At 44.3% G+C, this 25,772-nt stretch overlaps 1 protein-coding gene across 1 annotated transcript in view; it reads right to left on the reverse strand.

The window, feature by feature from the left end:
* The window catches only part of LOC120935216 (zinc finger protein 850-like), a 59,081-nt gene extending 33,950 nt beyond the window's left edge, over positions 1–25,131 (reverse strand). Inside the window, exons 1-2 of the mRNA XM_040347382.1 lie at positions 25,127–25,131; positions 15,680–16,534 (exon numbers count right to left, since the gene is read on the reverse strand). Of these exons, the coding sequence (XP_040203316.1) occupies positions 15,680–16,534; positions 25,127–25,131 (860 nt within the window). The remainder of the gene's footprint in view (positions 1–15,679; positions 16,535–25,126) is intronic.
* Between the last annotated feature and the right edge of the window lie 641 nt (positions 25,132–25,772).

The following is a 25,772-nucleotide window of genomic DNA, read 5'->3' on the forward strand; positions in this document are numbered from 1 at the left end:
GAGTCAAATACGTGGGGTCACACTAAATTGGAATAAAACACGCCCACATCATCCAAATTTAAATTAGGCGGGCTTACGCCGGAGCACATACGTTACGCCGCCGTAACTTAGGGCGCAAGTTCTTTCAGAATACGGAACTTGCGCCCTAATTTACGGCGGCGTAACGTATCGGAGATAGGTTACGCCCACACAAGATTACACAGGGCTACCTGAATCTAGCCCAAGGTCATCATCCAGACACATCCCTTGTGTTGAACCTTCACAGACATCAGGAATAGTTATTTCCTCCTCCATAAAGATTATAAAATCAAAAACACGTATCATAATTCCACCTCTAAAAAAAAAAAAAAAAAAAAAACCCGTATTATCGTATAATCCGTATAAACTGAAATGAAGAGAATGTTCCGGCCTTGTAAGTGGGGGAATGTTCTGACCCTAAAGGGGTTAATCTAGGTTTCCACACTATATATGTGTGTATCATCATCTGCTGGTGATAAAAGACGTCACAGTGACTATGGAGGAAGAGGACGGACATGACGGGGTTACTGGGTGTAAATAGAAAATAAGATCTTATTACCTCCTCTGCTGCTTCTTCCAGCGATGTCTCCTCACTAATTCCTCCCGACTCACCTCTCACCCGGAACTTCCTGTCTGACCCTGACATAATTTCCTGTCTTCCATAGACTTCTTCTCTCTATGGTAGAAGTGAGATCACCATCTTGTTGAGATCAGAGGAACTGCAGCCCAGAGAAACGTCTCATAGGTGTCCTTTTATGAAAGTGCGGTAAAATATCGCTATTCAATTCTCAGGGGAGATCGCTCTCCTCTGAGTGCCGGTTTATGAAGCTTTGTAGATCGATTCTCATGTTGAGATGAGGAGCGATCTACAAACGGCTGGAAACTCCTGAGAACTGCTTCTCTCACTGTAATCTCGCGTGATGTAGCGGGATTACTGTATGAGGAAGTGAAAAATACAGAAAAAGTTGAACACGAATCAGCACACATTATACGCCACATATTAATAAAATAATAAAGTTACATTCCCACCAAACAATATACATTAACCTAATTATTAAAAAACATTGTTTTTATCAATATTTAAAGCTCATACATGTGCCTATTTACATGTGAATGGTGTATAGGAAATGAATGGAATCCCACATATGTAATGCAGCTATACACCATTCATATATATATATATATATATATATTTTTACCACTTCAGACTTAACCAAAAAAAAGGACAGCGAGACTTGCTCACGGATAATTTGCCCATTACGTCTCTTCTATGGTTTCGCATCATGTGTGTTTTTTCCCGTCATTTGCCTCTTTTTTTTTTTTTTCTCATAAATTTTCCTTCTTCTTTCTTTCTTATATATAAAAGAAAAGTCATTCACAAATGAACAACCAAAATTAGCTATAGCCATCATTCCCCAGAGGCAACCCTCGCGTCAAGTGCTCCCCTGCCTCTTATATCTATTCCCCCAATCCTAGTCCTCACCCCTTCGGATCTGTCGATCACCATTAGCGTTCAACCCATTTATTTATTTCTGTATCTTCACCTGTCTGTTTCTATCAATGCCTGAGCAAATTTTTCTGACGTTTTGAAAGCTCTCCATTTCTCCCAGGCTGCTCTACATCTGGCCTCCCCTCCCAGTTCTCCTCGCCCCAGATATTCCATTTCTGCTCTAAAGTCTACTCGTTGTATCCACTCTTTTATGGATGGCCTCTTTGGGTGTAACCAATTTTTTGGGATTAGGCCCTTTGCTGCATTTAGTAACACCGGAACCAAAGTCATTCCATACTGATTTTTTGGCCTGTCTGTTCCGTGAAACAAACAAGGGATTCCGCAAGATCTTTTCCCCTGTTATTTCTTCTTTCCTGGTCGTCCTACGGCGGCACACAATGGGTTAAGCTTTCCATCTAACCCCTGGAGGAAGAAAACTTAAACAAGCAGTGAGACAAGTTTAAATTGATTAATTGAACACAGCAGCAAGACTACCTGTCCTGCCCCTATAAATTCCCCCCAAGAACACACACAGACGTATTTTATTTTTCTTCTACCTACAGATGAAGAATTCGTGAGGCAAGTGCTCACACCCGGTGCTTCTGGGTTGCTGAGCGTAGGGGCGGCCGTATACCGGATGCTATCTCCGGTCCCTCAGCCTGCACCCCGACATCCCTCGGTCCGGTATAGGAAGCCGCCATGTTTTCCCGTCGAAAAGACCGGTACGAGATGGACACCGAGGGTGTATACACGCCGCAGTACCGGAAGTCTCCGGAAAGGTCGGCGCAGTGTTATGACGCACTTCCGGGAGTGCCGGAGTTCGCGTCAGCAATGGGGACCACAAGCGGAGGAACATGGCTGCAAGGTAAATTACAATTTTACTTCCACTGATAGTTTGATGTACGGGCAGCCGGAATTGTTTGTGTGGGATCCCAGGGCCTTCCCTCTATCCGTGTCATTTCCTGTTTTGGGGCCTTTTCTGACTGGTGGGATCTGCAATCGCTGCACTCAGCCTAGGCAGCAGATCCCTTGGCCGGTCAGAGGTAAGACACTGTCTGAGGTTTGTCTCTCTGTGTTCTTTTTCTGCAATTGTATTACAGAAGTGGGGGCCTTTCTCTGTTTGTTTTTCCAGATGGCTCCCTCTGGTAAAGCTACAAGGAAGTCTAGACATAATATGTGCAGCAAATGTGAACAACCTTTGCCAGAATCATATACTAGAGACACCTGTGAAACTTGCTTGAATCAATCAGATAGAGGGCAGACCAATGCTTTCCTAGCCTGGTTTAAAGATGAGATGTGTAATACCTTTAAAGAACTTAAAGACTCCCTGGGGCAAAGGAAAAGAAAGAGGGTTCCCAGAGATGTGTCCCCTGCTGCATCCAACACTTCTGGGGAATCTTCTGCCTCTTCATCCAGTCCGGAAGTATTATTTGACGATTTGGATGATGATTTATACTTATTGCCCAGGGATAAGTTTCCCAAATTACTCTCTGCAGTAAAGGACACTATAGAGTCTTCTAAAGACGTGTCAGCCAGACCAAAGAAGGATCAGTTGTACTACTTTCCACAGATCCCGGATATGAGATTGCCTTCTCACCCTATTTTAAATGACTGGTTTAAGAAGGACTGGGCCAACCCTGATAGAAGGTCTGATGTGGGGGCCCGCTTTAAAACTACATATAGGTTGGACCCCAAATGTTCATCCGAATGGGAGAATCCACCTAAGCTTGATCTGGCGGCTGCCCGGATGGTTAAAAAATCTCTATTTCCCTCAGACGAATCCTCCAAATTGTCCGACCCATTAGAGCGCAAGGCAGATGGCCTGGCTAAAAAGAACTACCTAGCCGCAGCTTCCGCTTCCAAGGTAGCGGCATCCTCAGTTCCTGTAGCTAGAGCTCTTAGGATCTGGCTAAGCCAATTATCTCTGGATATAGAAGAGGGAGTGTCCAGGGACTCTTTGCTGAAAGGGGTTGACATGATGAAGTCTGCTGCGGAATTTTTGTGTGATGCACCTGTGGATATTTTGAAGTTTTCGTCCAGATCCCTCGCTTTGTCCAACGCAACCAGGAGAGCGCTTTGGATAAAGCAGTGGACGGGTGACATGCCATCCAAGTTTAGTTTCATTAACATGCCTTTTCATCCTTCTTCTATGTTTGGTCCTCATCTAAAAGATATTCTCAAATCTTACAATGAGGAAAAAGACGCTGCTTTTCCCTTAGAGAAGAAAAAGTCTAATAAGCCATTTTTTGGGAGATCCAGATACTCCCCAAGAAGAAACTATTCCTTTCGGGGCAGAAGATCCTACTATAAAAAAAGGCAGGATCCGGCGACAGCCAAGAAGCAGCCCTTTAATAAACCCAAGGAATCTTGACGCCATCAGCACCTCTCCTCCAGTGGGGGGCAGGCTGAGGTTTTTTTCTCAGGTCTGGCAAAAGACGTCATCGGACTCCTGGGTGACGGACATCATCACAAGAGGGTACTCTCTGGAGCTGAGTTCTTTCCCACCTCAGAAGTTCATGCTCAACAAACCCTCCAATCCAGTAGTTCTAGAGTTAGTAGAAGACTTCATAAGAAAGCACGCTCTAGAAAGAGTTCCAGATCAAGAGAAATTCCAAGGTCTCTACTCCCCGATATTTCCGGTACCCAAAGCCTCGGGAGGATGGAGGCTAGTAATAGACCTGTCTTATCTAAATCAGTTTTTTGTCAAACACAAATTCAGAATGGAGTCAATTCGGTCTGCCATCGCGAACGTGGAAAGAGGAGACTTCCTAGCGTCAGTCGACCTTCAGGATGCATACTTGCATATCCCTATCCTCAGAGCACACAGGAAATATCTTCGGATCGCTCTCCTCCTCGATCACCAGATTCTCCATTTTCAATTCACATGCCTTCCATTTGGCATCACCTCGGCGCCTCGAGTTTTTACGACAGTGGTGGTGGTCCTGACTGCGGCTCTGCGGTTACAGGGGATATGTGTTACTCCCTATCTAGACGACTGGCTAGTCAGGGGCCCCTCAGAAGCCGTCTTGAAGCAACATCTTCACAAGACTCTTCAAATGCTAGATACCCACGGGTTCTTAGTGAACCTGAAAAAGTCTTCTCTGGACCCTACTCCAGTCATTTCCTACCTCGGGTTCACGATAGACACCTTTCTAATGAAGTTGTCCCTCTCAGATCAGAGGACTACCAATCTCCAACGGGCGGTGCAAGGTCTCCTGCAAACCGATCACTGCTCAGTGAGGAAAGCGATGAGAATACTAGGAATGATGACATCATCCTTAGAAGCCGTTCCATGGGCCAGGGCTCATTTCAGGATGCTACAAAACTGCATTTTGACCCAGTGGGACAAGAGCCGAGACTCTTTGGAGAGGAATATCAACATTTCTCTTCCAGTGAAGAAAGATCTCCTGTGGTGGTTGCACCCTCAACGCTTCCTACAGGGCAGATCTCTCAAAACTCAGATTCAGACGGTCCTCACCTCGGATGCCTCAGGCTCAGCCTGGGGTGCCCATGTAGAGGATCATTGGGTACAAGAAGCCTGGTCACAGAAGGAGCTTCAAATGTCATCGAATTTGAAAGAGCTCACGGCCATCAGGAAAGCGCTCATCCATTTCAAGTCCAAGGTTCTCCACAAGGCTGTTCAGGTACAATCAGACAACTTAGCTGCAGTGTTCTACCTGAACAAACAGGGGGGCACACGAAGCCCCTCCATGCAGAAGGAATGTGCCCTCATCATGCGCTGGGCGGAGGAGAACCTCCTTTCCCTATCGGCCATCCACATCAGAGGAGTGGACAATGTGAGAGCGGATTGGCTCAGCAGGAATTCGATCTGCCCGGGAGAGTGGGAGCTGAACCCTCTGGTCTTCAGGAAAATCACGTCCATGTGGGGTCTGCCAGATTTGGATGCGATGGCCAACTCTCGGAACAAGAAGCTTCTCCAGTTCTGCTCCCTATCCAGAGTGGGGAACCCGCTAGCGATAGACGCTCTGTCAATAAACTGGAAGAAGTTTTTCGTCTATATCTTTCCCCCGATTCCGATGATCCCGAAAGTGCTGCAGAAAATTCGGGACGAGAAGGTGAGGGCAATAGCAATCCTGCCATTTTGGCCCAGGAGGGCATGGTTCCCGCTAGCCTTGAATATGGCAAAGAAGCAGGTCTGGAAATTACCCATCCAGAAGGACCTTCTTCTTCAATCGGAGATGCTCCATCCAGACCTCGGGAAACTCCAGCTTGCGGCATGGAATTTGAACTCAGAGCCTTGACGGCTCAAGGCCTATCTCAGGAGGTTATAGCTACCCTTCTAGCCTCTAGGAAGCCTTCTACCCTGAAGGTCTACAATAGAGTGTGGACCCTCTACTCGGCCTGGTGCGCCAGGAATTCATCTTCTCCTGAGCAAGTGGCATCTCTCTTGCAGTTCTTACAAGAGGGCTTCCAAAAGGGTCTGAAGCCGAACACTCTGAGGGTACAGCTGACCGCCATTAACTCCTGCCTGAACGGAATATTTTCAAAAACACCCCTCGTCAGCAGGTTTTTCAGAGCAATTATTAAATTACGACCATCCTTCCATAAGCCATTACCAGCTTGGAGCTTACCTTTAGTGCTAAAAAGGCTAACATCACCTCCCTTTGAGCCTCTGGAGAGTTCATCCATAAGGTTCCTCACTTTCAAATGTATCTTTCTGGTAGCAATTACATCCGCCAGAAGAATAAGTGAGCTTCAGGCCCTGTCATCCAAAGAACCCTATCTCAGGTTGCTTTCGGATGCAGTTGTTCTAAGAACTATGCCAGGTTTCCTTCCCAAGGTCTCCACGTCCACGAATGTCAATCAGGAAATTGTTTTGCCTGTATTTGAAGAGGATTCTGAGGATGACCTACACCTTATGGATGTAAAGAGAACCATATCTACTTACTTACAGAGAACCTCGGAGTTCAGACAGTCTGAGGCCCTGTTCCTACAGTTCCAAGGGCCAAACAAGGGGAAAAAAGCGAGTAAATCTTCGCTAGCAAGATGGATAAGAGACACCATCAAACATTGTTATTTTCTGGAAGACAAAGAATCCCCTCTTCTTTTGAAAGCTCACTCCACAAGGTCTACAGCTGCGTCTTGGGCTGAGAGGTATCATGTTCCAATGGACCAGATCTGTAAGGCGGCTACGTGGGCTTCACCGAACACGTTCATAAAACACTACAGAATCGATGTAGTATCGTCCGAGGGATCGGCCTTTGGCTCGAGAGTGCTTCAGGGTGCCTTAAAACATTGATGTCCCTCCCTTTCTTTCTTGCACTGCTTTGCAAATCCCATTGTGTGCCGCCGTAGGACGACCAGGAATAGGAAAATGTATTCTTACCTGAAATTTTCTTTTCCTGTAGTCCGTAGGCGGCACAGGTTTTCCCTCCCATTAAAATTACTATATTGCTGCATAAGATACGTCTGTGTGTGTTCTTGGGGGGAATTTATAGGGGCAGGACAGGTAGTCTTGCTGCTGTGTTCAATTAATCAATTTAAACTTGTCTCACTGCTTGTTTAAGTTTTCTTCCTCCAGGGGTTAGATGGAAAGCTTAACCCATTGTGTGCCGCCTACGGACTACAGGAAAAGAAAATTTCAGGTAAGAATAAATTTTCCTAATATATTCTAGAACTTCTTCCCAGTACTCTCGTATTCTCGGGCAGTCCCACCAGATATGCATTGTCGTTCCTATTTGTTTACACTCCCTCCAACACAACGCAGAATTATTTGGATATATTTTATTCATTCTCTCAGGGGTCAAATGCCAGCGTACCACACATTTGTAATTTGCTTCGATTGTGGTGATGTCAGAGGCAAAGTTGAACACTGCACCTATCATTTGTGAGTCCTCTAGTTTTTTACCAATGTCGTGTCCCCACTGGCGTATCCCTGTTTCAATCTATGGAACTGATCCACAGAATCAGTTTCTCATAGATAGCCAGAAGATCCGACATGTGTAAGGGAATTACACTGTCGGATCTTAGGATGCAGTACCTCGGCCGCCACTGGGGGCATTTCTCGTCGAAATGCCGCGTCGGTTATGCAAATTAGCACTTAAGGAGATCCACGAAGCGGTTTCCCTTCGTGAAGTCTCCGTAAGTTGTTAGTTTGCAAACGCAAAATTAGGGCTGCTTTTACATAGTGTAAAGTTAGTACACCATGTAAAAGTAGACCCTTCTCTCCCGCGACGCTGTCAAATTTTTTTTTACATTTTTTTTTCCCGCCGCATCTCTTTTTTTTCCCGACGCAACTTTTTTTACCCAGCGCGATTCACAAAACTCGGCGTAACGTAATTTCGCGCAATGCACTTCGGGAAAATCGCGTCGGGAGCATGCGCAGTACGTCCGGCGCGGGAGCGCGCCTAATTTAAATGGGACTCGCCCCATTAGATTAGGAACGCCTTGCGCCGGACGGATTTAAGTTACACCGCTCAAAATTTCTAGGTAAGTGCTTTGTGGATCGGGCACTTAGGTAGAGATTTTGCGGCGGTGTAACTTAAATGGCAAAAGTTAAGTTACGGCAGGTTTTTGTGGATCTGGCCCATAGTTTTTCTATTGGGTTTAATGTTTTGTCACCTCTAATCGGCTGTGGTAAAGTGCTCACAAAGTGCTTTAACTGAAAATACTCCCATTCGCTAAAATGTTGAACTCCTTCCAGTGCTTGTAAATAATTTCTTGGCCTTATTTTACCTTGTGTGACAATATCACCTATTTTTTAATGCCCAGTTGCCTTCCCATCCGTGTCTTATTACCTGGTGGAAAAAAGTTTGTGCCTGCTAATGGGATTAATGGGGAGTTATATTCCCATTTTTCCCGCCTGTATAATGTGTCCCATTTTTAAATACATTCTTTGTTATACTGCGAGTTTCCGTGCCCGTTTTCCCTAACTTTAGGTGGTATCCAAACATTCTTATTTAATTGTGTCATACTTATTGGGGCTGATTTACTATTATCAGTGCGCTGCGCTGGTTCATGCGTTAATTAGTACTCCGGGTGAATCCTTAATTAGGCGCATGAACCAGCGTAGCAGCCGGCGCATTGCAAGTAACATGTAAAGCCGCGCCGAACTCCCTATAGAAGTCTATGGGAGAAATCAAAAGTGTTCATTTTAAATGTTAATATGCAAGTTTTGTCCTAAAAATTGTTTTGGGACCTCAGTCCTGCCCCAGGGAACATGTATCAATGCTTTTTTTATTTTTTAAAACGGCCGTTTTTTCGGGAGCAGTGAAATTAATAATGCTTAAAGTGAAACAATAAAAGTGAAATATTCCTTTAAATTTCGTACCTGGGGGGGGGTGTAAAGTCAGCATGTGAAATAGCGCATGTTTCCCGCACTTAGAACTGTCCCTGCACAAAATGACATACTTTTAAATTACTTTTTTTTTTCACTTCAGAAATGAAATGCGCTTCACAGGCATGTTATACCCCCTCCCCCCCTGTATGAAATTTAAAGGAATATTTCACTTTTATTGTTTCACTTTAACCACTTCCATACCACGCCTATTCTGGCACTTCTCTCCTTCATGTAAAATTTTTATTTAGTTCCTGGGAAATTACTCAGGACCCCCAAACATTATATATATTTTTTTTGCAGACACCCTAGGGAATAAAGTGGCGGTCATTTTTTATTTGATTTCCAACGGTATTTGCGCAATAATTTTTCTAACGCCTTTTTTTTTTGGTCCCAAAAAAAAACGGTTTCATGAATTAAAAAATAACAAAGCAGTAAAGTTAGCGCAATTTTTAGGGATAATGTGAAAGATGATGTTACACCGAGTAAATAGATACCTAACTTGTCACGCTTTAATATTGCACACACTCATGGAATGGCGCCAAACTTCGGGACTTAAAAATATCCATAGGCGATGTTTTATTTATTTTTACAGTTTACCAGTTCAGAGTTACAGAGGAGGTCTAGGGCTAGAATTAGTTCTCTCGCTCTAACGCACGCGTCAATACCTCACATGTGTGGTTTGAACGGTGTTTACATATGTGGGCGGAATTTACATGCGTGTACGCTTCTGAGTGCGAGCTACTAGGGACAGGGGCGTTTTAATTTTTTTTACGTAATATTTATCTTTTTGCACTTTTTTGTCCCTTTTTTTTAAGACATGCCCAGAAATTTTCAGGGGGACACACACACACACTAGTTCTGGGGGGGAGGGGACACTGGATTCCCTTAATTTGCATAGTTTTTCTCTCACTTCCTGTTTGGCTATGGGGCAGGAAGTGAAGGCAAATCTCCCCAATTGGACAGGGATGGTACAAAATAAACTGACAGGGGCTATAACCCTTCCTCTCTCCAAAATGAAAGAAAAAAAGTGTTGATTTTAGTTCTACTTTAAGCACAAATTTCTGATAATTTTATTGAGAGGACTAAGAAAATATAATCATGCCAATAGGCCAGGATACAGCGTTGCTAATATGTATGAATGTGTGTGGTAGGGCACCCCACAAACACCACCCAATGTTAAATAAAAAATTATTAATTTGGAAATAAGTATTATCTGCTCATTTTTTGGGGATGTCTGCACCCCTGATAGTGACAACATTTGTGAGGTGTCTTCACCCTTTCTAATTCAAATTCATTCACTTCCTGTCACATAGCCAAACAGGAAGTGAGGGTAAAACCTTACTAATATCTTTTCTTGGGGACACAGAGATCAATCTAAATAGTTTCCCATTATGTAAATTGCACTCTAGCATTTTGCTGTGTACACCCCAAATTATTAGGGATCTTGGACGTTGGGGTCCATTTACTAAAGGCAAATCCACTTTGCACTACAAGTGGACAAGCAAGGAAGAAAACGAAAAAACTTTGCTTCTACAGGATTGGATGTTAAAACCATCAGTGCTTCCCCTCTGATTTTCAGCGACTACGCTTCTACTGCAGAGTGACTTTGCCTTTACTAAACCCCAAACTAAATAATCATTTGGGGTGTACACAGCAGTGCTGGAGTGCAATTTGCTTAATGGGGACACTAGTTAGATTGACCTGTGTCCCCAAGAAAAGACATTTGTAGGGTTTTAACCTCACTTCCTGTTCAGCTGTGTGACAGGAAGTGAATCCAATTTTAAGAAAAGGGACACAAAGCTCAACCCAAAAAAAACACAAGCAGGGGTTCTAACACTCACTTGGCTTCCCTCAAACACCCGTAATTTGAATAGGATTGCCTTGCGCTAGATTTAAGCACAGTGCTGTAAATCAGCACTTCAAGCCTGTCCACCAATAGCCCCCCCCCCCCCCAACAGGCCATGTTTGCAGGTTTTCCTTCATCTTGCACATGTGATTTAAAAGACAGTCTGGACAGAAATTCTTGATAAGAGAAATCCACAAAACATGTCCTGTCGGGGGTACTTGAGGACCACTGCAGTAAAAAGGAAATACTTACCGCTCTGTCTTTCATTTCCTGGTGATTAAACATGGAAGACATTTCATGATTACACACCAGGAAAGGAGCTTACAGACAAAAATCACACCTGATTGTTTAGGCCCAAACTATTGCAGCTACATCTGTCAATCTGTAGCATGAAAAAGTAACAAAAAACAAACAAACTTCAAAATTTGAAAGTAATTTTATTGGTCAACAAAACAAGGAAAGCAAAAAAAAAAATTAAACATAAAAACACAAACAAACAAATATAAAAACTAAAAATATACATTTGAGACAGTAAACAGCATATGGTTTATGCTTTGGAAATAGCAGGATAGACCCACAGACAGGATTGAAACATTAGTCAAAACATCTTGAGAAAACGTTAGCAAAATAAGGCACCATAGACAAATAAATCAAAGTGAACATCATTAAAAAAAAACATTGCCAAAAAAACCCTTGCTCAAAAACATATCTGTTTAGCAAAGACATTCTTGCCAGCCATCCCCACACACAACCTGCCCTTTCTCAGGGCAGCTGACAACTGCTATAAACACGCTTTATATAACGTGTGCTGATCAAGCAATTGAAAACACATGGAGAAAGTTCAGTCTCCTCATTGGGTGCATGCTCAGAGACATCCAAGTGATTTTCACCCACAAAAAGCAACTTCAAAATTTCTAAGTGCCTGAGCATGCTCAGTTCAGCAGAAATGCAGAAACATAAGCAAAGCTGCAATCGCGGCTGAAAGGATGAGATCTGTTTTTTTTTCCCCCTGAACTCATGCTTTCCAGCCTGAAGGGGAGATCTTATTGAATTATTACGTCAAAAAATAAATAATAATACCGGTAATCAAAACGCCCCTGTCCCTAGTAGCTCGCACTCAGAAGCGAACACGCATGTAAGTCCCGCCCACATATATAAACACCGTTCAAACCACACATGTGAGGTATTGACACGTGCGTTAGAGCAAGAGCAATACTTTTAGCACTAGACCTCCTCTGTAACTCTAAACTGGTAACCTGTAAAAAAAAAAAGTGTGTGCAATATTAAAGCGTGACAAGTTAGGTTTCTATTTACTCGGTGTAACATCATCTTTCACATTATCACAACAAATTGGGCTAACTTTACTGTTTTGTTATTTTTTAACCACTTGAGCCCCGGACCATATTGCTGGTCAATGACCGGGCCAGTTTTTGCGATTCGGCACTGCGTCGCTTTAACTGACAATTGCGCAGTTGTGCGACGTGGCTCCCAAACAAAATTGTCGATCTTACGATGAGTTACGCTGAGGGAACCCAGCATATCTTTAACAGCAAGTGTGGGCGAGTGATTTGTGAATACTGTGCTTGCCGCTCTGCGCTGGCGTAGCCTAATAAAGATACACTACGCCGGCATAAATATGCGCCAATGTATGTGAATCCGGGCCAAGGTGTCTATTTTCCGGAACCATTTTTTGTGTATCCATATGGGTGCGTTATGCAATACATATAAGAATTGTGGCATACACAGCATTTTGATCAAATTACATTTTCCCACGACTGACAGTGGGAGATGCCGCCAGATTTGAATTTTATTTTTAAATGTAGACGGTAGGGGGACTATATTATTCCCTATATATTTGTTAAGGTCACTTGTTATATATATTCCTAAGTATTTCATACTCCCGACTATCTCCAATTGTGGAATTCCTACCAATGTCTGGGTCCTCATTGGGTCTACCGGCATTAATGCTGATGTATCCCAATTTATAACCAATCCTGAGAGTCTTCCAAATTCTCTGAAAATAGTCATTGCCTGTTTAATGGAGTGATCCGTGTCACCGAAGAAGAGGAGCACATCGTCCGCATAGAGAGCAATTCTCTCCTCCCCAGTCGTTCTCACGAATCCCTCCATTTTTGTGTCCGTTCTTATTGCAGTGGCCAGCGGTTCCATTGCTAAAGCAAAAAGCAGGGGTCACAATGGACACCTCTGCCTCGTGCCCGTCTCTAACTGAACCTTGGCTGAATAGTCATTGTTGACTCTAATTCTCGCACTAGGGCCGTTGTACAATATTTTGACCCATCTAATACATTTTGGGCCAAACCCAAAAACTTCCAAAACATGCCAGATATACCCCCATTTTAAGCTGTCATAAGCTTTGACCACGTCTAGGGACATTATTGCTCTTGTGCCCCCGTTCTCTATTTGCATTTGCAAGTTAAGAAATACCCTCCTAATGTTCATCCTGGTTGATCTACTCAGTATAAATGCGGTTTGGTCCTGATGTATAAGTCTCGCAACAATTTTATTTAATCTACCTGCCATTATTTTAGCATCGGCACAGAGAAGGGAAATAGGATCATATGATGTGGTCTCTAATGGATTCTTCCCTTCCTTGTGCAATACTATTATTGTGGCTTCAGTCATCGAAGTGGGCAACTTCCCCCCTTCCATCGCCCAGTTCAATACTTCTACCTCTTCAAGGGTTATTGGGGCCTCCATTTGCTCTTTCTCTATCCCCGTGAGAGTCGCTAATTCTAAGTTCTCGAAAAAAACTTCCAGTTCCTCCGCTCCCCCTTTTGACCTATATAACTTGTCATAATACTCTCTAAATGTGTCTGTAATCACTGACACCTGTGTGGAAATTTCTCCATTAAGTGTGTTAATCGCGGGTACTGTGGAGGGGGAGGAATTGGTTCTTACTAAGTGGGCCAGCATTCTCCCAAAGCTTTCCCCCTCCCCAAAGGCAACTTGCTTTTGAAATAATCTCTTATTCTCTGATTTTCTTATCATTTCAACCCTGTACTCCTGTTGCTTGTTTAACCATATTCTTTGCTTCTCCAGTGTTGGGTTCTCAATATATTCCTTCTCTGTATTCTCCAGTTCCATCCAAATCCTATTTTTCCATTCCCTTGATACTTTAATTTTCGCCACTTGTTGAATACATAGGCCTCTAAGGAATGCTTTTAATGCATCCCACATCACTCCCTGCGTCACAGTACCTTCATTGAACTCTATAAACACTTTTAATTGTAATAATGTCACCTCAGGATCCCCCATTAATTTAAACCATAACGGACTGATTTTCCATTCCCTACCACGCCTACTCCCCTTTAAGTTTACCGTTATTGTCACCAATGATCGATCTGATACCCCTCTGACCTGATATACTATTTCCCTTACTATTTGAGATGCTTCCACATTACCCAGGACTAGTTCTATCCTGGATAGTGTGGAATGAGAACTGGAGCAACACGAGTATTGCAGCTCCTCTGGGTTTCTCACTCTCCATATATCAAATAACCCTACTTCCTGTAAGAACTGATACAACCAACTCTCTGAGGCATTCTGTGCACTTTCCCCTGGAAATCTATCCCATTTTTTATTACCTCATTAAAACCCCCCATTGCTATGACAGGAATCCCAGTTATCCATCGTGAAATCCATTTGTTTATACATAACTTCCAACTTAAATGGCGGAGGGATATATATATATATATATATATATATATATATATATATATTTGCAAGAACGTATTCCCTGTTTTCTATTACGCAATTAAAAAAAACGTACCACCCCTCTTTATCAATACTGATCTGCTTACAGGTGAACATCACTCCCCTTTTAACCAAAACCGTCACACCCCTTGAATAAGATGTGTGAACCGAGTGATATTGGTATTGGAATTTCCTATTCTGAGCTTGTTTCTTCATTAGTATAGTGTGTCTCTTGTAAGCAGATCAGCCCCACCTCATGCACTTCTAACATATCAAATACTGCTGCTCTTTTGGCTGGGGTACCCAATCCGCGGACATTCCAAGATCCTATTTTCAATATTCTATCCTGCATTAAGTCGCAACCAAAAAACATTCAGCAACAACACAGGGCACTCTTATGCCGCATACACTCAGAAGCAAGTTATGAGAAGGGAGCATTCGTTCTGGTAAAACTACCGATCATAATGGAGATCGCACATTCATCACGCTGTAACAGACAGAAAAGCGCGAATCGTCTTTTACTAACATGGAATCAGCTAAAGCAGCCCAAAGGCGAATGGAACTTCCCCTTTATAGTGCCGTGGTACGTGTTGTACATAACCGTGCTTTGCTAGAGCATTTTTTTTAAAACGATGGTGTGTGGGCAACGTCGTTTTAATGATGAAGTTGGAAAAATGTCGTTTTGTCTACATGCCGAAAAACATTGTTTTTTTTCATGATGAAAAATGATTGTGTGTACACGGCATTATACTTCCTATCAAAAAAAAAAGGGGGAAAAAAACATTTTACACCACATCGTGTACACCCACTCCTAATTCTCCTTTTTAGAAGCACTATAGAACAGATCCAAAGATTTACCCCAGTTACTATTAGATTTACCCCAGTTACTATTTGGTTTACTTATGTATTTTATCCTTACTTGTGAGATCTCTGATGTCTGGAAAGATGATACTTTGTTGAAAAACATTTCCCACACTTAAGACAGGAATACGGCTTCTCCCCCGTGTGAGATCTCTGATGTCTGGAAAGATGGGACTTTGTTAAAAAACATTTTCCGCATTCAGGACAGGAATACAGATTCTCCCCCGTGTGAGATCTCTCATGTGTGTAAAGATGGAACTTCTCTGAAAAACATTTCCCGCACTCAGGACAGGAATAAGGCTTCTCCCCCGTGTGAGATCTCTGATGTCTAAAAAGATCGGACTTATATGAAAAACATTTCTCGCACTCAGGACAGGAATACGGCTTCTCCCCCGTGTGAGATCTCTGATGTGTGGAAAGGTTGGACTTATATAAAAAACATTTCTCGCACTCAGGACAAGAATACGGCTTCTCCCCCGTGTGAGATCTCTGATGTGTGGAAAGATGGGACTTATCTGAAAAACATTTCCCACACTCAGGACAGGAATACGGCTTCACCTCCGTGTGAGATCTCTGATGTCTGGAAAGATGGGACTTTGTTGAAAAACATTTCCCACAATCAGGACAGGAATACGGCTTCTCCCCCGTGTGAGATCTCTGATGTGTGTAAAGATGGGACTTTGTTGAAAAACATTTCTCGCACTCAGGACAGGAATACGGCTTTTCCCCCGTGTGAGATCTCTGATGTGTGTAAAGATGGGACTTGTATGAAAAACATTTCTCGCACTCAGGACAGGAATGCGGCTTCTCTCCCGTGTGAGATCTCTGATGTGTGGAAAGATTGGACTTCTCTGAAAAACATTTCCCGCACTCAGGACAGGAATACGGCTTCTCCCCCGTGTGAGATCTCTGATGTGTGGAAAGATCAGACTTATATGAAAAACATTTCTCGCACTCAGGACAGGAATACGGCTTCTCCTCTGTGTGAGATCTCTGATGTGTGGAAAGTCTGGACTTATCTGAAAAACATTTCCCGCACTCAGGACAGGAATACGGCTTCTCCCCCGTGTGAGATCTCTGATGTCTGGAAAGATGGAACTTTGTTGAAAAACATTTCCCACACTCAAGACAGGAATATGGCTTCTCCCCCGTATGAGATCTCTGATGTCTGGAAAGATGGAACTTTGTTGAAAAACATTTCCCGCACTCAGGACAGGAATACGGCTTCTCTCCTGCGTGAGATCTCTGATGTGTGGAAAGATCGGATTGAAAACTGAAACACTTCCCGCACTCAGTACAGGAAAGTCTCGTATTTGTTTGAAGGACGGCACCGTCCCTCACAGTCTGAGGTTCTTCAGGATAAGAGGAATACAATGGTCCGGCACCGTCCCGCACAGTCTGAGGTTCCTCAGGATAAGAGGAATACGATGGTCTGGCACCGTCCCACACAGTCTGAGGTTGCTCAGGATAAGAGGAATACGATGGTCCGGCACCGTCCCGCACAGTCTGAGGTTCCTCAGGATAAGAGGAATACGATGGTCCGGCACCGTCCCGCACAGTCTGAGGTTCCTCAGGATAAGAGGAATACGATGGTCCATCTACACTGTGTGGTGCCGGATGGACATTTGAGGTAGTCGGGTTTTCTCCTGGACTATACTGTGTGATGTCCTCATCTTCTACTTTACAGTCTGGAGACAAAGTGAGACAATCCTCTGAGGTTTTCCTCATCTCCTGTCCATCTACTAAAATAGAAATACAAAGATTATTACTAGACATGAGCAGATTGGTTCCCCTAAACCAGGACTCCGCTCACATCAGGCAGCTTTGTCTCTGAGTATCGTACAATTCCCCCCTCAAGGTAACTAGTAAATGGCTCCTCTGATCTCCTACCAGATCATTTCTTTATTCATGGACATTAGTCAGAGAGTGAGGAAACAACGAGAACTGTCTTTTATAGGAGTGACAGTGACGAGGGGATTATAGGATGAGTGTCCCCACCCCCTCTATCACTCATTACTATCTTCCCAACACAAGAAGTCCTGCACTTCCTTATTTAGTCCATGATTCAGTCATAAATAACAGCGGGGCTGAGCCCCACCAGAGGTCAGAGTGAGGATGGGGGATAACAGCCAAGATGAAGACTGGACTGATCCTGAAGACCTCCATCATTGGGTTATTGACTCCTCCCTCATTATCACTTTCTGTTTAAAGTTCCAAAGCTTGAGGATGTTATCACATTATTATCACCATGTAAAAGTCTGTCCTCCAATCACATCATCAGATATAAAATCAAACCACTATGAAATCAGTAAATAGGAAACTGCTAATATAATACCCAGATATGAGGTATAACAGAACTGCTCTGATATTGGTTAATGAACAAAAACAGAACAAAAATGTGAGAGAGGGACTCACCTGAAGTTCTGCTTTCCTTGGAGGTCCGCCTGTCTCTTAAAGCCCTAGCCCCCTGACTCTATCGGCAAGCTGTATTGTCTGAGAGAAGCAGGCTCCCATCAATCCTTTCCCTTTCCTATGCAGTTCCACACATTGCACTCATTCACATTATCTCTTTGGTGCCCTCTGCTGGCCTTTTCTAAATCGGCAAACGCAATTCCATCCCCAGCCTATAAAAATAGTACATTTAACACTTGCCGACCTGTCGCTGTCAGCGGGTCGGCTCGTTCCAATGAATCATCATACTGGTATGTCAGCTCCATAAACCACTTTAATACCGCCCCATCGTCATATGACGTCCACAGATGGGATCTCTAGAGCTAGAGGCATCATTCAGATATCCATGTCTTCAGCCGGCGATCCTGCGCACCATAAGAACGATCATAGCGGCGGTTCCGCCACTTGATCGTTCTTATAGGCGGCGGGAGGGGGCATCCCCCCGCCCGCCGCCATCCGATGCTTCTCTGGGCTCTCCCGTGCCATCGGGGGCCTGGAGAAGGAATCGTCCGGCGCAGGCAGGAAGCATAGAGATGACTGGTGACCAGATGGTCACCAGTCATCTCTATGACCGTCGGAGGCCCGGGCGCGATGTGATGATGTCACGCCCGGGTACCCGTAAGTAAACAAAGCCGCGGTTGTGGCTAGTGAGCAACACTGATCATGAGATCGGTGAATTTTTTTACCGATCTCATGCTTTCCAGCCTGGAGGAGAGATGTGGGGTCTTATTGACCCCGCATCTCTCCACCAAGAGGACCTGTCACACACATTTCCTATTACAAGGGATGTTTACATTCCTTGTAATAGGAATAAAAAAAAAAACACGCCCCTGTCCCCGGTAGCTCGCGCACAGAAGCGAACGCACACGTAAGTCCCGCCGACATATGTAAAAGCCGTTTAAACCACATATGTGAGGTATCGCCACGTGCGTTAGAGTGCCAGCAACAATTCTAGCACTATATCTCCTCTGTAAATCTAAACTGGTAACCTGTAAAAAAATTCAAAGCGTTGCCTATGGAGATTTTTAAGTACTGAACTTTGGCGCCATTCCATGAGTGTGCGCAATTTTAAAGCGTGACATGTTAGGTATCTATTTACTCGGTGTAACATCATCTTTCATATTTTATAAAAAAATTGGGCTAACTTTACTGTTTTGTTATTTTTTAATTCATGAAACAATTATTTTCCCCCCAAAAAAAGGCGTTTGAAAAATTATTGCGCAAATACCGTGCAAGATAAAACATTGCAATGACCGTCGTTTTATTCCCTAGGGTGTCTGCTAAAAAAACATATATACTGTTTGGGGGTTCTGCAAAATTTTCTACCAAAAGAATGATGATTTGTACATGTGGGAGAGAAGTGCCAGAATAGGCCCGGTATTGAGGCGTGTATAAAAGCCCGGTATTGAAGTGGTTAAAGCGGTTGTAAACCCGTTTAAATTTTATTTATTTTTTTCTCCTGCAAGGCAAAAGTCATAATGAGCTAATATGCACCGCATATTAGCTCATTATGAAATACTTACCTCGGAATGAGGTGTGTAAAACGTACCTGGTTCACGCCGAGCGAGAAATCATCTTGCTCCGGCGTGTCTTCCGGGTATCGCCGCTCCAGCGCTGTGATTGGCTGGAGCGGCGATGACGTCACTCCTGCGCGTGCGGGATATTTAAATTCGTCAAGGTCCAGCGGCTGCCGGTTCTTTAGCCGAGGATCCTCCCCTGCGCATGCGCCGCTGACACCAGCGGCGCACTGCGAGGGGAATATCTCCGAAACCGTGCAGGTTTAGGAGATATTCTTTATACCTACAGGTAAGCCTTATTATAGGCTTACCTGTAGGTAAAAGTCATAAAGTGGGGTTTACAACCACTTTAAGAACCATACCAGGCACTGGCGCGTGCAAGCTGCACTGTGGGGGACCCGATGCGTGTGGCAGGCAGCCGCGAGGTCCGCCGTCCATCCGCGATCGCGGGCACAAGAGCAAGAACAGGATCTGTGTGTGTAAACAGATCCCCGTTCGGAGAGGAGGGACAGATCTGCTGTTCCTGGAAATCAGGGGCTGAAGGGGTTAAAGTTCAAACATTTCTTTTTCTTCTTAATACTCCATGTTGGTAATATATTCGGGTCATATGTGCAATGGCATTACAGCCGATAGACTTTACAGTTTATTTCTTTTTATTAGATTTTACATTTGCACTTCTGTTTGTCAAAAAGCAATATTTTTGTTTTATTTCTAAAGACGTTCCATATCACAAGGGCTAAATGTGTGTCTGTAGTGCGTGTTCAATCCTTCATACCAGAAATAAGAGGATCTGATTGGATTTTTACTCCAGGAGTATATCATGGGTTTGGCAATTCTAGAGAAAGGTCTAAATAAGAAGGCCAGTATGGTGGCCTGAGTTTATGGGAGGAGCCCGGAGGGTATTTAAGCAGCCCACTCACACATGCTCTTTGTCGGTTCAGTGTGCGGTACATGTCACTGGGCCGACTCTTCCCAGCTCACCTCATGTCCGTGAGTCTGCGCATTCAATCGCATTCGACATCGCAAGCGCATTGCGGCTTCTCCGTTCATGGTCTTTCGACGGCGGTTCCCGCTTACTGTCGCAGGTAGGATTCAAACCTTTTCATATCATGTGCAATCTTGCAATTTGTTATGCTTCCTATCCTGCATTTCTTTTGTAAAAAACCTGCCTCCGAGTTATTTTTGCTCACGTTCCATCATTCGGCACAGGCGTAGTACATTTGTAACTTCCTCCTGCCAAACATACCATTCATTTATAAATCCAAGGCTTCACTGGTTATAAAATTCACTCTCTATGGTTGCTGTCTCATCCATTTGGAGATTAGCATGTATTGTTTGTATGGGTTCTTTGGCAGATTGAGGTGGTAATTGGACTCACCTGGTGCCTTGTCTGCACTTGATTAGCCTGGGGGGATGGGTGGTTGGTAGGTGTTCGGTTTCAACGCAAGGGGTAGCATACACTCTACAACCAATTCATATCAGATTTGTTCAATACTCCTTACTACCAATTCGTATCGGATTCGTTTCATGCATTTTACAACCGTTTTGTATCAGTCATTTCTCTTTATAACCGTTTTGTATCAGATACATTGCATAATTTCTACCGTTGCCATTCCTTGTTTCCCCCATGCCGTGTGTTTTAGTTCCCGCAGCGGAACTTACGAATTGTTTGTACACGGTTCTTCTCGCTCTCATTTATTTACCAAAGTTATTGCCTGTGCGTCATGCATGGCGCCACACCACAGTCTTCGGATGTGTTGCACACCCACTCCAGTCCAAAGCAAACCCAGTCGCACGTTCACTGTCCCAGGTAGGATTCGTTAGCTTGTTTGTCATGTCAAACTCGTGGCCACTCGTGGTGTCACCCGTACCATATGTTCGGTTCCCGCAGTGGAGCTTACAAATTATTCGTACGCACTTCTCGCGTTCTATTTTCTACACCAAACCTCGTTGTTTTGCCTCATGCACGGCATCACGCTACACCTTCCCGATATGTTTTACTCCAGCCACAGTCCGCCGCAAACTCACTCGCATGGCCCACTGTCGCAAGTAAGATTTGTTATTACATTCTTTATGTCCTATCAATTTTCTACCATTCATTGTCTCCCATATCATTCGTTAGTGGCCCCTACGGAACCTACGAATCAATTGGACGTTGTCCTTCTACCTTATACTGCTCGCTTAAAGGTACAAACAAACCAGGCGTTTCTATCCTCTCAGTAACCCAATTCTTATTGATTGAGACCTTGCAAATCATCTCAGCAGCCTGACACCCTTGTTAAGACCCTTGCACCACATGACCTTTACAAAACGCAAAAAAAAATATATATATATATATATATAAAAATGCAAAAAAAAAAAAAAAAACGTTGCCACCGCGCAATCTTGGCCCAGCAACCTGACACCTGTTGAGACCGTTGCTAACCACGCAAAATCGTCTCAGCAGCCTGACACACTTGTTGAGACCCTTGCAAACGCAATAGCATCTCAGCAGCCCCACACTTATTGAGACCCTTGCAACCACGCAAAATCATCTCAGCAGCCTGACACCCTTGTTAAGACCCTTGCAACAGATGACCCTTACAAAACGCAATATATATATATATATATATATATATATATATATATATATATATATATATATATATATATATATATATATATAAATGCAAAAAAAAATGCAAAGAGAATTTTTTTATAAAAACACAAAAAAAAATTGAAATTTGCCACCACGCAATCTCGGCCCAGCAACCTGACCTGTTGAGACTGTTGCTAACCTCGCAAAATCGTCTCAGCAGCCTGGCACCCTTGTTGCGACCCTTGCAAACGCAATACCGTCTCAGCAGCCCCACACTCATCGAGACCCTTCCAACCACGCAAAACCGTCTCGAGCAACCTCCCACTCATTGGCATTCATTGAGACCCTTGCAGCCAGACAAATCGTCTTAGGCCTCATGTACACTGCTGTTGGTAAATGGACGTTTAGGAACAGTTGGGTGTTTTTTCAGCCACCCCCAATCTCTCCTCTGTTATCTTATCAGTACATGTACACAGGATCCACAATCTCTCCTCTATGTTATCTTATCAGTACATCTACACAGGATCATTTATAGTAGTTTCTAGGCAGTTGAGTTAGAAACGTTCCCGAAAAAATAAATAAAAATGGGTTCAGACGGATGTTCAGAGGCATTCAAAACACCAATGCCTGTAACCGCTTGTAAACACTGCCAGACGCGGTAACTCATGTTTACCAGCGTTTCATTCACAGTCATTTAAAAAAAAAAAAGGAATATTGTCTCAGCAACTTGACACTCATTTGAGACCCTTGCAAAATGTAATATCATCTCAGCTACCTCACACTCATCTAGACCTTTGCAACCACACAATCTTGTCTCAGCAACCTGACACCCGTTCAGACCTTTGCAGCCATACAAAGTCATCTCAGCAGCCCGACACTCACTTGAGACCATTGCAAAACGCAATATTGTCTCAGAAACCCCTCACTTGTTGAGACCCGTGCAACCACACAAGGCCATCTCAAAACAAACCTCATAATCGAGACCTTAGCAACCACGCAATACCGTCTCAGCAAACCAGACTGAGACCCTTGCAACCACGCAATATTGTCTCAGCAAACCAGACTGAGACCCTTGCAACCACGCAATGCCGTCTCAAAACAAACCTTCATACTCAAGGCCCCTGCAACCACACAATATCATCCCAGCAACCTGACTCCCTTGCAACCACACAATATTGTCTGCAGTAGTATAAAAAAACTTTGCAGCACGCACCACGTGCAAACCCGAATACAAACTAAACTTGCAAACACACCTCAGTGACAAACAATCAGCCACACAAACACACAGTGGCACCTAGTTGGCCATTCATCTTCAGTGGCACGTGGGCCACTCATCTTTTCTCTGTCTTTTTCCCTGCGGTTAGTTCAGGTTTCCATCCAGCACCAGCGAGTGCACGTTGGTCATCGAATGCACGTTGGTCAGCGAATGCACGTTGGTCTGCGAGTGCACGTTGGTCTGCGGGCGCACGTTGGTCTGCGAGCGCACGTTGGTCTGCGAGCGCACGTTGGTCTGCGAGCACACAATGGTCAGCGAGTGCATGTATATCGTCTTGTTGAGCACCTGTGTATTGTCTTGATTTTCTCACACCGATGCAAGATCCAGTCCAAGTTCTCAAGCTAGACCAAGCATCAGTAGCAGACTTAGCTATGTGGGACAACTTCCCCACCTGATAGAACAGCATTTCAATCTTCAATCCCGGGAGTGTCAGCCGAGCCACCACTGGCTTTTGCGGCCATTTTTTGGCCGCCACTGGTTCTCCAAACCTTGGCCCCCAGAAATCCTCTTAAATTTTTGCTTCGCCCAGTCTTCATCATGCCTCGTGCTGTACCCCATCGTGGAAGCTGCCCAGGTCTGGGGCCACACTTGAACAGGACAGAGAGTGTTCTTTACCACAGACAATCAGGCCACAGCCGACATCATCAATTAAGGTAGATCTAAGTCACTCCCCATCACGTCCTTCCTGCGCAGGCTCCTGCAGCTGTCACTCCCTCACCAGTTTAATATCTTCTGTAGACAGGCAAATGCAAAATCGCAGCTAATGCTCTGTCCCATTCCAATCTTACTTTGTTTTTCCAGCAAAAGCCTGGAGCCGACCCAACAACTATCCCTGTCCCACCCTGGTCATTGCTGACGATGGACTGAAGTCGCATCTCACCAACTCAACACAGCTTATTAACCACTCCTTGGCACGCAACACACTGAAGGCCTATCGCACTGCTTGGAACACTAACTGCTAATTTTTGGCCCCTTGCCCCGGAGCAGCAGTTAGACACGTCCTAGCCTTCATATTGTATTGCCACACGCAGCTGACCCTTTCTCTCAATACTATCATGCCATATCTAGATGGTGTCCAGCATTTCCTGTCCCTGCAGGACCCCAGTAAACCGTCAGTATTCTCGAGCCCATGCAGTCAAGTCCCTCCTACAGGGCATACAAAGGCACCAACCTGTAGTCAGTAGCAAGCGCCTACCTTTCAAGAGTGCCCTCTTTAGGGACATCTGAAATCCTTACTCGTTCCCCGTTTAGGGCTTTGCCCAGCATAGTCACCCAAACAGCCATCTACCAGGCCTTATACGGTTCCCTACGACCTAGTGAAATTACAGTCAGTGGCTCCGGCAGTCAGACACTGCTCTGACGCCACCCGACTTGCTTTCCAACCACTACTATCTCACAGTCTGCAAACACAACAAACCAGCCCCGGGGGTTGACATCAACCTGTTTCTGACTAACAACGCCTGATGCCCAGTGACGGTGCTCGACCGACTACTGCTGCATCTACCCAGCCAATCTGATGGTAGCTTGTTGCTACCCTTTCTAAACCAGATCCCTGAGTGGCAGCCAGTTTGTCAAGCATGTCAGAATCCTCCTAAGCAACTTGGGCTTCAAACCCCAGTCAGTTCTCGGGACATTCTTTCCGAATTAGAGCAGCCTCACAACAGGGAGTACCAGACCACGTAATCAAGATACCAGACTGATGGAAGTCTCCTTGTTTTGCCACATACATCCCAAATCCTCAGGAATAAATGGCGCAAGCCTTTACCAAGCTGGCTCAATAAATACAAGAAATCAATAAAAGCTATTTCCCTATCTGAGTCTTTTGCCCCCTTTTCTTGGCATACTGACCAGACCACCAAGGCACACTTCAGGTCTATTTATGTTGTAAGTCTTGTCGCGTGTTTATGTGATCCACATCTCTCTCGGTCAGAGGGTAACGACCATCAATAAGAAGGCCAGTATGGTGGCCTGAGTTTATGGGAGGAGCCCGGAGGGTATTTAAGCAGCCCACTCACACATGCTCTTTGTCGGTTCAGTGTGCGGTACATGTCACTGGGCTGACTCTTCCCAGCTCACCTCATGTCCGTGAGTTTGCGCATTCAATCGCATTCGACACCCTCCCGCCCTTCCCTTTTTCAGGGCACTTCTCAGCATATCCTTCTTCAATTAACTACCAATTACTTACTTTGGGTATGCCCCCTTTTCTTGGCATACTGACCAGACCACCAAGGCACACTTCAGGTCTTTTTATGTTGTAAGTCTTGTGGCGTGTTTATGTGATCCACATCTCTCTCGGTCAGATGGTAACGACCATAAATAATGCATTACAATTTACCGAAAAAACACATTCAATTTTAGTCGGCTAAAACGTACTGCAGATTTTAGTTGACTAAACACAACGAAAACTAAAACAATTCAGGTGACTAAAATACAACTAAAACTAAAAAAAAAATTGACGTCAAAATGAATATTGGTCTGCAGAGTCTGAAGCGAGCGAGCGGCGAGGAGATACACTGTGCATGTCTACCGATGTGTGTGACAGATATTTCTATGGAATAAAGTCAGAGATCTTATAGATCTATACTATGTGGAGAGTTCTTCTTGTCTTGGGTCTGAGACTATTCAGACCTATCCCTCCACCCGGGACTGCCAGCAAACATCACAACTAGTAACCCCGGGAGAATTCCTCTGTCAGAGATCTCGCTAAATCTGGGTATGGGGC

This window comes from Rana temporaria, chromosome 4 (genome assembly GCF_905171775.1).
Source record: "Rana temporaria chromosome 4, aRanTem1.1, whole genome shotgun sequence".
Taxonomy (NCBI): Eukaryota; Metazoa; Chordata; class Amphibia; order Anura; family Ranidae; genus Rana; species Rana temporaria.